The 12,466-nt window shown below is 35.0% G+C and overlaps 1 protein-coding gene across 2 annotated transcripts; it reads right to left on the bottom strand.

The window, feature by feature from the left end:
• Nucleotides 1-570: 570 nt before the first annotated feature.
• LOC116307651 (uncharacterized) lies at nucleotides 571-6,636 on the bottom strand. 2 transcript variants are annotated; one of them, XM_031717929.2, is made up of 4 exons: nucleotides 6,489-6,636; nucleotides 2,665-2,924; nucleotides 2,281-2,389; nucleotides 571-1,895 (listed from the first exon to the last, which is right to left on the bottom strand). In XM_031717929.2, the coding sequence occupies exons 1-4, from the start codon at nucleotides 6,559-6,561 to the stop codon at nucleotides 1,441-1,443; spliced, it is 897 nt and encodes a 298-aa protein (XP_031573789.2). In that variant the 5' UTR covers nucleotides 6,562-6,636; the 3' UTR covers nucleotides 571-1,440. The 2 variants fall into 2 exon arrangements, with proteins under 2 accessions (XP_031573789.2, XP_031573790.1); XM_031717930.2 differs by lacking the exon at nucleotides 6,489-6,636 and adding an exon at nucleotides 3,976-4,077.
• Nucleotides 6,637-12,466: the final 5,830 nt, after the last annotated feature.

Raw genomic sequence — 12,466 nt, 5'->3', positions numbered from 1 at the left:
ACTGTCCATATTCTAAATTCATCTCTTGACATATTTCCTTTTGAGAAATGTTAGCTATTGTATTATTTAGCACACAGTTCTTAGACTATAGAGGCAACAACAGTAGAGTCGTTATCCCCTGAGAAACTGAATTCTTTGGCATGTAAATCAGATTAGACCAGACTTTGCTCTTGCCTCCTGACATGGCTACCATCACGTGATGGTGCAAAGCCTCTATAACCCATCCATTGAAAATAAATGATCCAATTTTCAGATTTTTTTTGTCTTTTATGGTATATCCAAATTGGACTCGCTGTGGTTTTATCCTCTTGAAATTCGAGGTTGCCATGGTAAACAGCATAATTAGAGCTTACAAACTCGTGTACTCAATTAGAGCAAATATTCACCTATATAAACAGAAGTTCATGAACTTCTGCCTATGAAGTATGACAGCTGAAAATCATTTCAGTACGAGATTTTGTCGTCGGAGCTTAGACGTGTTTCTAATCGCTGAAGCTAATCTTAAAAAAAAGAGGGGAAAAAAAAAAAAGGTCTCGAAGCATAAATTAAGCGAAGAAAAAAAATCAAACATTATCATTATAGCAGCTTTATTTTTTCATCTCCCTAGAGTAGGGAAAGATCGAAATAAGGTGGCCGTATATTAGCCGGGTGTCCGAATTAAGCGGGCTAGCTTAAATAATATGTCCCACACGAGTGTTTTATTAATACAGTACAATATATATAAACTGTTAACCTGTATATCTGTAGCTGAACTGATTACAAAACTACAAAACAAATTACTAGTTGCCACTTACAACGTGGAAAAGTATGACCAGTGATGGCTGCAATAGCCTGTGCATAGAAGTACTAGTATGGAAATACATTAAATGTACTTTTGTGGGTCGTGCTGTAGCATTCAAAAAACAAAACATTCAATGTCGAAAACATTGGAAAAGATAGCGTCATCTATATCTTCGTTAGTAAGGGTCATTGCTGGTTTGCTATAATTCTCAAGAGAATGAAATATGAAAAGACACGGCGGCCATGTTGGATGATATAACACAAGAGACTAATGACGAATCTTTTGTTCAATTCATCCAACATGGCGACTGTGAAAACCATCAATATATGGAAAATATGTCACTACAGTCCCGGATTGAAAACACTAACGTTTATATAATAAATCTCGTTAAGCCCCGTTTACACTAGCGATTTTTGCGGCGATTTTGTCCATAATAAATAATGGCAAAGAATTTGCTTGTAAATTTTTTTTCAGGATACCAAGATTTTCCTAGACGAATGTCTCTTTTGAAGGATGAGACTAAAGATTTCATATTTCCGAAAATTGCCACAAAAAATGCAGCAAAAATCGCCAGTGTAAACGGGGCTTTATTTTATACGGCATCTCATATGCGTATGCAAGACGTTTTAATGCCTTTTCTCGTTGAATATTCAGAATAGTCAGAAATTGCGAATGTACGCATCAACACAACTTGTACTTTTATAGATTTCATCATCAGTACCGTGTAGAACTCTGCCGAACCAGATCCGGATTTCATTCCCTTTTGGTGACGCAAACGGCTCTGAATATATCAATTCAGGGCTCGTAACCGTTATATTATCTGCTTTAAAGTAGCTACTTTGACAAGAAGAATTAGAATAAGAAGGGAGTATTACGTTGTTATTGGTATCGCTAATAATAATAAAGAGTGCGGCCTCTGGAATCCTTTTATCTCCAAAGTTTTCTGCTCTATTAGTGGCATTCTTCAAGGACACTTCGTTCGAGACATGGACGACTTTCAACTGCTTTTTCTCGCAATCATAAGGAATCTTCACTGTACCAAAGGCGTTATCTTTTCCACCAGCACAAACGGGAGCTTCATCATTCAGTTTTATCCATTCTTTGTCTAGAGGGACTGTGAAGCAGAAACGCAATATGTTAAAAATAAGAAGGATCTCTTTCCAGAAAAAGACCATTTTCGAATTAGTCATATACCGCTGTGTTCCTTGATCACAAACATATTTACACAGGGTTAGCCTCGTATCAGTGTTTAAATATTCACAAATATCAACGGTAAAGTGACTGAGAATGCACAACTTCAACTATAAAAAACATTTTGAAATTCCACGGACCTTCAATGGAATGAAAAGCATGAATATTCAAAGTAATTCCATACGAAATCGAGGTTAACCCTGTATAACAGAGATATTCACCAGCTCTACAAGATTAATGGCTGGTGGTTGGAAGCTAGACGTTCTACCGCTTGATTAATGCACGGGAAGAGATTTGAATAGTCTTACCTTCTTTGCAGTTTTTTCCACCAAATCCGCTGAAACAGACGCACTGTTCTTGAATTTTAGTGAACTCCCTCTTAGCATTTGCCACACATTGGCTTCTTACACAAGCATTCTATAATGAAACACCAACAATTTATCCTGTTAACTAGAACTTGGAATATATTTGGATAATAAGTTATTTGCAGAAAATAATCACATGACTGTTACTGAATGAAAAAAAAATCTTACTAATGTCATATCCAATGACCTTTTTCAAAATCCGTTTTTCCCCCTAATAAGATACTTTTGATTTTCCTCTCCATCCAGGAGAGCTTTCCCCAATAGACCTTTGGCTGAATAGATTACTCAGATTAATTACATGAAAGTGTTCAGTTGTACTGAACCAACCTTGATTCCTCTGTACGAGAATCCAGGTTTGTCCTGGTAATCCTGTGGATGTTGGTAACGATCAGCATCGTTCAGTTGACAGACCATCATTCCTGGTGTTGTTGAAGGACCAAGGTTGTAAGACACACACTTTTTGATCAGATGGCACTTGATACGACATGATGTGTCGGTGTTTGTGAGAAGCACCTTGATCACGTGATTAACCATCGCCTTTCCTTTGACTTCTTCGTCATCGAAAACTGTATCTTGGCTTTGTACAGCTGATGATCATTTAATATTATGTAATAATTAATAAAAACTAATATATATATATATATATATATATCTATGCAAAAAATATGGCCGCTTCCAATATATATACAAGTATATCAAAAGCATATCAAAAATTATGGGATATCATCCCTGATATGGACTTTCTGAAAAGAATATCAAAACAGATATCCCGCCGTTTCTGATATACCATTGATATACTTGTATGCATATTTGATACGGCCATAATTTTTGCAAATGGCCGTGTATATACTTATTTCAATAAAGTTAGTCATCAAAAACCTAGAAAGATGATCGCTGAGAATCATGGGGAAATGCTTTATATCCAACAAGTAAAGCTTTTGACACAAACTGCAGCAGTTGAGGATGCTCAGAGGAGGGGAGACTGTAACTGGTAGAAGATCGCAAGTCCATCAACAGTGATCAAGCGGTTAAAACATGTAAAATGTATCTACCCATAATCCTTGTCGGTCTCAGCATTGTAGCTTTTCTTGTGACTAACTTTATTGAAATAAGTGTATACCCTGAATCGCTAAACCTTTGACACTTTAACGACATATATATATGTGTGTGTGTGTATCCCCCTTTTTTCTATTGTCTTACCTGGATGTTCAAGAAAAGACAATAGGAAAAAGGGGATACATATATATGTATATATATATCGCTAAATTGTCAAAGTTTTAGGGATTCGGTGTATAGGACAGTATGTATGTAGAATTGAAGCGATACTGAAACGGAAAGCAACTCAGAACAATCGCCTCAGCTCCATTTATATATTCTGCTTATATTCATATCATATACATAGCATGTCATAAATATATAGGTGTTTACACAAATAAAAATATTTCGTGTTATGAAGTTACATCTGGTAACGATTTTTGTATATCCCTTAATCGAATACTTTTATGATACTGACTATCGTATAATGATTATTGTAGATATATCAGTTAATCGTCATAAGGCTGTAATGACTTATATTGTAAAGATTAGCTCTTTAGAAAAGAGACACGATATTCCAAGCCATGTAAAAATGGCTCATACCTGTATTCTGTTAGCGTCAAATTTCTCTTTTCGTAGTATATGCACCTATTTCGAAAATCGTTGTCGCACCAAGTGCCTCAACAAGCCAAGGCTCCAGAGAACGTCGGTACTTTTAATTATAATTGATTTATTCATGGTCCATGCAAGTGGCTATAGCTCTCCACTAATTATCATCTCAAGCAGCCTTGGTTGGAGCAATTCATGAAGTCAATAAATGAAAATGCACCATGAATAAACTAATTACAGCTAAAAGTATCGGCGTTCTCTAAGGTCTTGGCTTGTTGCTTGAGGCTTTTGGTGTGACAACGATTTCTGAAATAGGTGTATATTATAATGCACATTCGATAAAAAGCACTACAGCCTAAAGTCATTTTATTACCAAAAGAGAAAGCTTTAGAATGTGCTGTTTATAATTGTCATTCGTTCTGAGAACCTTGATATTAGCGATTATATTAGCAGTTGATCTTGAAAATGACGTAAAAAATTCTACAGAAATTATTAATATCATAAAAAGGCACTTTTCTACCTTCTTTGTACAAGTCCTAATACCTTTTTTGGATCTCCAAAAAAAAAAAAAAAAAAAAAAAAAAAAAAGAATCACACGCAATTTGATCAGTTTTTCGTGATTAAAAATTCTTTGTTATAGTCATTAAGAAAAAAGGCAATCTTTTCCACAGAATGAAAGCCGGTGTTTTGAGTGGCTCAGTGCCGTTCTTATTTATATAGACTGTCAATCTTTCTTGTTTTATAATCCTGCATAATTTCATATAAGCTTTTTTATCTCATAAAACGATGATGACAAGCAGAAAGCACCAGACAGTATAATTTTGTCCATTTGGTCATTTGTTCTGAGACCGTCAACAAATATTTCTTTCCATCTGGCAAGAGTTTTATTTAGGAAAAAAAAGTTCATTGAGATTCAACTACACTGAGGAAGTTAAGAGCACTAGGTGAGAGGTATATGGTACATGTATAAAGAAACTTCGCCGTTTGCGTGCCAAGACCATAGGATACACTTCAAAATTCTCATTAGAGCTGAATTCATTTTTTCAGTACAACTTTAAAAATTAAAAACGTATTTGGAGAAGAAAATAGAGCAACTTTATGTTATAATTCTAGTCATAACGATGCAGAAACTATATGAAAAGCTTAACCGAAACAAACGTATTATATTAAACATTAAGAGGAATTGTTTTTTCAATAATGAACAATAATGTCAAAAAGCACCAAAAACTAGACTTTCGTATGAGTTTTGATATTAATTTTCGTTTTGGGTTAACACTCAAAACCTTTTTTAAGCAGTTAGAAACCGATGTACTATGATAAAATGCCTGTTTGAAGCGGTATTTTCAATTGTACAAAGATGTTTTGTTGCATTTGTGTTAGAATGTTGCTTTGTCAGGCTTTTTTATAGAAAATATATGGAGAATAAACAAATGAAGGCCTAAACCTCATTTTCGAATGAAATTTTTGCTTTGAGTTAACACTTTGATTCCACTTTCATCGGTCATCTCCACTTCCAAACGAGTTAAACTTTCTGAATAACAAGATTTTAGCCTTGTACAACAGCCTTACTTCAAGAAAATAGTTTTGGCGCTCACTGCTTGAACGAAAAGAATTCTCTCTTAAATTATATCTCAAGGTGCAGAATAATTCAGCACACGCTTCAAAATTCTCAAGCTGAATTCATTTTTTAAGACTTTAAAAACGTTAAAAACCAACATATATATCATAGAGGTTTTCGGTACAAACTTCATTCAAAAGTATTGAGCTTGTAGTAATGCGGGAATGATGCTTTTCCTTAGTTGCTGATCAAACATTTTAAATCCTTCTTGTTTGTCTCTGCGCTATTCAAAAAAATATTTTAAGCACCAAAGCAAATATGAAAAAAAGGAAAAAGAGAAAAATATAGAATGGCAAAAATGGTGATACTCTTTATCCGAAACCGCACGTATTATAACTCAAGGCGTAGAAAATTTTGGCTGGCATTGATAGGAGATGAAATGAAAGGGAGAAAACGTTTTGTTTTAAGTAATGTCTACAAAAAGTGCTAAAACTATAAGAAAATTATATCCGCAGCACACACAAATATATATATTAAGCCGTTTAAATTTACTGTTGAACTTGAAGTAATGTCGACTACGAAACGTTGTTTATTCTCGCTAATTTTCCTTTTAAATTGTATTACTAGCAGTTCGTTTATTATATATATATTATGGTTTAGAACATTTTTTCTGCAATTTATAACTAAGCGGAACTAGAAATAGTGTTTGGGCTTCTAAAGCAATGAATGCTGTTTCTAATAGCCCTTGTAAACTTGGTTTTACTTGCATGATACAACGGCTTTCATTTATTTATTTATTTGTTTATTCACGATAATACTTTTAAGCAGGATGCTTCTTCACTATAGTGATTTTCAAGAAGGTCCTGTAAAACCAACTAAAATAAGATAAAATAAAATATTCGATGAACTTCAGCAACTAAAAAAGAAACTCGATTTAACTCTTACTCACCCGATATATCCAGCAGAATTAAGGAAAAATACATTATCATCAAGAAGTATGGAAACTGAATATTCAGTGTCATCTTTGGAGCTAAACCGTGAATACCAAATGATGGAATGATCAGGATAGAAAACTAGACGTGTTTAAATTGCTGAACTCCGACACTGCTTGCTGTGTGTCGTGATCAAGCATTATAACTGGTCATTGATATTTGTGCTGAAGCATTCTGATTGGTTCACTGCATAGTCAACGTGATATTGCATGAAAATAACGGTATTTTACGCTGAAAGGGATGTTTTCAAAACAAGGTCCTTAATTCAATATTATGCATGAAAGATTAAAATAAATAGCGAAAAATAGCCTAAATGAGTTTGGTTGTCATTAAATACAGTTAAAACCCGCGTGTAAATACCTAGTGGTTTAAGACTTAACCTGCTGGCAGAAATATGCCATTTTGATAACCTGTTTAGCCATGCAAGATCAAGCAGTTTCTTTATATGTGGGTTACAGTTAAATTATGATAAACATTTTAACCAAAGAATTTGACTTTGAGATTGCAAATTTATATTACAAGAAAATACCAAACTTTAAAGTGCTACTACGACGAAAATCGCTCAAACTTGGATTCAGCTGAAACTTCCTAAAAATACTCTTTAAAGGTCCAATAATCACTGTATGAAGTGTTTTCTCGATACTCAGGACGAAAGTATGATATTTTTACGATTATTTTTTGGAGTCTGTGACGTCATACACTCAACATCAAACATTGCTACATATATTTCTTTGTATATAAATCCTTGATTTATTTTATTCCTATGAAGCCCAAAGGGTGGCTAATGTGCTTATTTCACATTACTTGTGACTATAATTTATATTTTGGGGTGTTTGGGTATTTCTTTCTCCCTTTACTACTGATATTTTGATCAAAAACTACGAAGAAATGGATGGAGCGATGTTCAATGTTGAGTGTATGACGTCACAGACTCCAAAAAATAATCGTAAAAATATCATACTTTCGTCCTGAATATCGAGAAAACACTTCATACAGTGATTATTGGACCTTTAAAGAGTATTCTTAGGAAGTTTCAGCTGAATCCAAGTTTGAGCGATTTTCGTCGTAGTAGCACTTTAATTACAAATAAAAGTATTAATTTCTACGACAAAAACAGGTTTATATTAGTACAGACTGCAATAGAGCAGGTGCATGTTACGTCATTGCCTCCATCATGGCGGTTGACGATAACAAATCATTGCCTGTGCACCTCCCCTGCAAGATCCCTGGTTCATCCCTGGCCCACCTAGTAATTCTTTAATTTTAAGCGATTCTTTTGCTGTGGTTCCAAAGTCTTGGGCGTAGTTTAAAACACTGAATGTTTTCATTATGCTTGAATTGTGAACGTGCATGCATGCATCGTGTAGGTTTTCCACCTGCGTTGTCAGAAGTGTTGAAAACTCAACTTGGTCAACAAACAAAGGATTTACAGAACTGATACTTTCAATGAGCTTGTTCCTCCCTTTGCGTAACAGAACGAGAGAATCTTTGATTTTCCTTGAAACTGTACCCTCTCAGTGGTAGATCCAGGATTTTTCAAAGGGGGGTACCGTTTCTTAAACTGTGTATAATTCTCTTTTGTTTAGTCGATGTTTGACAAAAGAATTGGCTCTAATCACCTAATTTACTATCTAGTAACGGACCAAGCTATAATAACACGATCCAACGCAAAACTACTAATGTTTTTTTATTAAAATTTATATAAGACATATTTCTATTACCTAAAAGATTAAACCTTCAAGGGGGGTTCCATGGACCCCTTCGACCCCCCTGGATCCGCCACTGCCTCTGGACGATTTGTTTCTCGTCAAACTTGAAGCACACTAGCTACTGTATATTGAACCTCACTACTTAGATCTTATTAACCGAGCTTGGTCGGTCTGTACGGGATAATCTTGATCGAGGCGCGAGGTCTGTACCCGACCGAGGTCAAGATTATCCCGTACAGACCGACCAAGCTCGGTTGATAAGAGTTTTATTATATGACCACTTTTCATTGAAAAGGACAAAATGTTTTCGCCGTAAGATTAATATGCGATCGGACCGCTCAGCATCATTAAGGCATGGCTCTCAGATGGAAAACTGATTAGCTATATCATAGCCAGTTTTCTACGAATCTTCCCCAAACTTGGCAAGTTAAGGTGGCTGGACCCCCTCACGCTTGACCGCTACTTTCCACTTTTGGAACGCTAATGCATAAACGTGTTTTATCCGATTGCAAATATTTTTTTGCACATAAGTCACATAAAGATTGAATTGATGTTTGATGCAGTTTTTAGTGAGATCGGACGTCATAACACGTGATTATGATGAAATATTTGTTTTCGTTTAGAAAATAATTTTAGCCTTGCAGAGCGTTCAACACTAAAATGCTTCGTACCACATAATTATATACTGGATGTCTCCATTTGTGGGGATTTTTGAAAAAATCTATCTAGCTAATTATGAGATATTTGAGATTATTTAATTATAGTGCATAATCTACTTCAAAACTAAACAATGGATTTCATACGGCCGTAATTAATATTTCAGAGCTATATATTCACGAAATTCATTGCTCATTTAGTTTTACTCTGTATCTAGTTTTAAAAGGAACATTTTGAAGGTAATCGACTTATGCGATTTTGTGAAAATGTATAGTGCAGAAGACGGGGTAAACATTTGATGCGCACTTTTCATCGCAGTTTTCTAGTCAATCTTACTAGATCTTCCATTATTCTAAAATTCGTTGATCATTTCTCTCAAAACTACGTCAGGATACAAATTAGAACTTAAACTGATATTACACAAAATTGCAAGACTATTGAACTCATTTCAAGCTGTCTAAAGCGAACGAGAAATACAGAAAACATTGATCGTTTCCCAACGATTTGATGCTCTGGGAATTCCATTGTTTGCTAATGATCATAACACCAAATTCTTTCACACTATGCACGGTCTGATCTCGCTTGGCCGCTTTCCGATTTACTCCCGAAGCATGGTAATACAGAGTTGTGACAAACGTCCCACGTTTGAATAAAAAAGACTGTGTATTACCATGCTTCGGAAGTAAATCGGAAAGCGGCCATCAAATGTTTACCCCGTCTACTGCACTATACGTTTTCACAAAATCGCATAAGTCGATTACCTTCAAAATGTTCCTTTTAAAACTAGATGAGCAATGACAATGACTTTTGTGAATATATAGCTCTGAAATATTAATTTCGGCCGTATGAAATCCATTGTTTAGTTTTGAAGTAAATTATGCACTATATTTAAATAATCTCAAATATCTCATAATTAGCTAGATAGATTTTTTCAAAAATCCCCACAAATGGAGGCATCCAGTATATAATTATGTGGTACGAAGCATTTTAGTGTTGAACGCTCTGCAAGGCTAAAATTATTTTCTAAATGAAAACAAATATTTCATCATAATCACGTGTTATGACGTCCGATCTCACTAAAAACTGCATCAAACATTAATTCAATCTTTATGTGACTTATGTGCAAAAAAAGATTTGCAATCGGATAAAACACGTTTATGCATTAGCGTTCCAAAAGTGGAAGGTAGCGGTCAAGCGTGAGGGGGTCCAGCCACCTTAATGTCTTTTGTGAAAAGAAGGAACCTTAGAGCCTTGGTTACCATGGAAACTAAGTCACGTGACTACAAGGCCGCCATCTTGGATTTTTAAACAAGCCGTTTGTAAACGTACCGAAACATCTTTAAAAGTCATGAAAATGCAGATTACTATTCATATTTACAATGCCTATATGGATCTAATTGATTATCTTGGAAGTTATTTTAAGTTTAATTTTTAGAATATTTTCTATTTTTTCCAAAAAATTAAAAATATTCTAAAATTCTAAAAATTAAACTTAATATAATTTCCAAGATATCCAATTAGATCCATATAGGTATTGCAAATATCAAAAGGAATATGAATTTTCAGGACTTTTGAAGTAGTTTCAATACGATTACAAACGATTTTTTAAAAAAATCCAAGATGCCGGCCTTGTGGTCACGTGACCTGGTTTCCATGGTAATAGATATGCGGTAATTGCTTGCCTTGAAGAATTACTAATACGAGCCAAATTTTGGAAAGATTCATAGTAAACTTTCAAAGATATTAATAAATAACTGATTTTCCATCAAAAGAGCCATGCCTTAATGGTGCTGAGCGGTTAATACCGGAGAATCTAGACCAGTCCGCGATGCGATCTATCCAATCAGATTGCTAGAGTCCAGCCTCTAAGATTCACGGTCATATAATAATGACTGCTACAGACTTTGTCGACGTTCTCTTTCGCCTCCCTTAATGTTACATTTTTCAAATGCGCACATTTTGCCTGTATTTCAAAAGTGAATCCATTTTAAATTCAGAAATTGGTTTATCGGCTGAATTGTATAAATTTGGGATTCGAGTGCTCTAGCTATCATCAATGCTGTGTTCTGATTGGATGAGCTACTACTAGGCTATATAAGTTATAGCCTAACTATATAGCGAAAAATAATGGCTTTGAAAAGTAAAATATTAAATTTACTTTGTTTTTGAAACTTGTTTTTGTATGTGCACGAGGTGTAATTGCTAACTATACACACTCTTAGAAACGAGAACAGTTATTTTTTTATTCCCAGTCGGTAATTTTTTATTCCCATTTCATCCATTTCCTACTTTTCGTGTTTCACTCTTTAAGGTTGTTAATTGCATACCAAAGAAAAATCTTATTTACCATCTTGGATTCCCAAACTTCACCTACAAATCCGCCATTTTGCCTGGCAGAGAAAATAGCGCTTTGGTTATAGCATTTGATTGTTTCTGGCGCGCAATGCATTGTGTTGACTAAGATTCTTTAAAGGAATCATTTGCGAGAATACTGCAGTGTCAACTATGCCAACATCGAGGATGCAATTAATCTCTCCACTGGTCCCGATTTTTTTCTGGCAAAAAGGGATATCAAAAATGCATTTAGCATCATCCCCATTTACAGTGTAACATCTTTGGAATAAAAAGCTGGCTGTTTACTTTTATGATCGCTGCATGTCTTTGTTTGGGGTGCTTCAGTTCTTGTAAAACGTTTGAAATGTTTACTCCAGTGGAATGGGTAGCCAACAAAAGATTGATAAATACCCCATTTTACATTTGCTAGTCGATTTTCTTGTAGTGAGTTCTTAGACGTAAGTATTTGGACATTTCTATGGCACTAGTAAAAGCCATGCGGTCCATCTAGTATTTTGTCCTTTGCAGGCATTGAACTCGATACCCCGCAGCAACTTGTTGCACGTTTACCTGACGGGAGAAAGCCCAAAAATGCCCTGCATTTCTAATTTCTTCAAAGAAAGAAAGTTACTTTGAAAGACTTCCAGTCTCTTTCTATTGGCATGGGAAACCTGTGGTGAATGTCGTGACGTCACCAAGCTTTCTTTAGAATTTTGGGTAATACGTTCATGTTCTATATACACCAAACTGCCAATTCGGACTATATATTTTTCTTGTATTTATGTGATTTGGCATCATTTGCTGTCATTAGATATCATTCACCATCATTCACCGTCATTGACCATCATTAGACATCATTCACCATCATTGACCATCATTAGACATCATTGACCATCATTGACCATCATTAGACATCATTCACCATCATTGACCATCATTGACCATCATTAACCATCATTGACCATCATTGACCATCATTGACCATCATTAGACATCATTCACCATCATTCACCATCATTCACCATCATTCACCATCATTAACCATCATTGACCATCAATAGACATCATTCACCGTCATTCACCATCATTCACCATCATTCACCATCATTAGACATCATTCACCATCATTCACCATCATTCACCATCATTGACCATCATTGACCATCATTGACCATCATTAGACATCATTCACCATCATTAGACACCATTGACCATCATTCACCATCATTCACCAT

Source organism: Actinia tenebrosa, unplaced genomic scaffold, assembly GCF_029948245.1.
Source record: "Actinia tenebrosa isolate PJP-AT-01 unplaced genomic scaffold, QUT_ActTen_1.0 PGA_scaffold5__44_contigs__length_20552954, whole genome shotgun sequence".
Taxonomy (NCBI): Eukaryota; Metazoa; Cnidaria; class Anthozoa; order Actiniaria; family Actiniidae; genus Actinia; species Actinia tenebrosa.
This window is presented reverse-complemented; position numbering and strand designations above follow the sequence as displayed.

What these genes read in the sequence shown, in the direction of transcription:
- LOC116307651 (XM_031717929.2), bottom strand. Translation starts at nt 6,561, where the DNA reads ATGACACTGAATATTCAGTTTCCATACTTCTTGATGATAATGTATTTT. An exon ending in AATTCTGCTGGATATATCGG is followed by an intron (nt 2,925 to 6,488) that starts GTGAGTAAGAGT and finishes AATGATCATCAG; the next exon opens with CTGTACAAAGCCAAGATACA. An exon ending in TCTCGTACAGAGGAATCAAG is followed by an intron (nt 2,390 to 2,664) that starts GTTGGTTCAGTA and finishes GTTTCATTATAG; the next exon opens with AATGCTTGTGTAAGAAGCCA.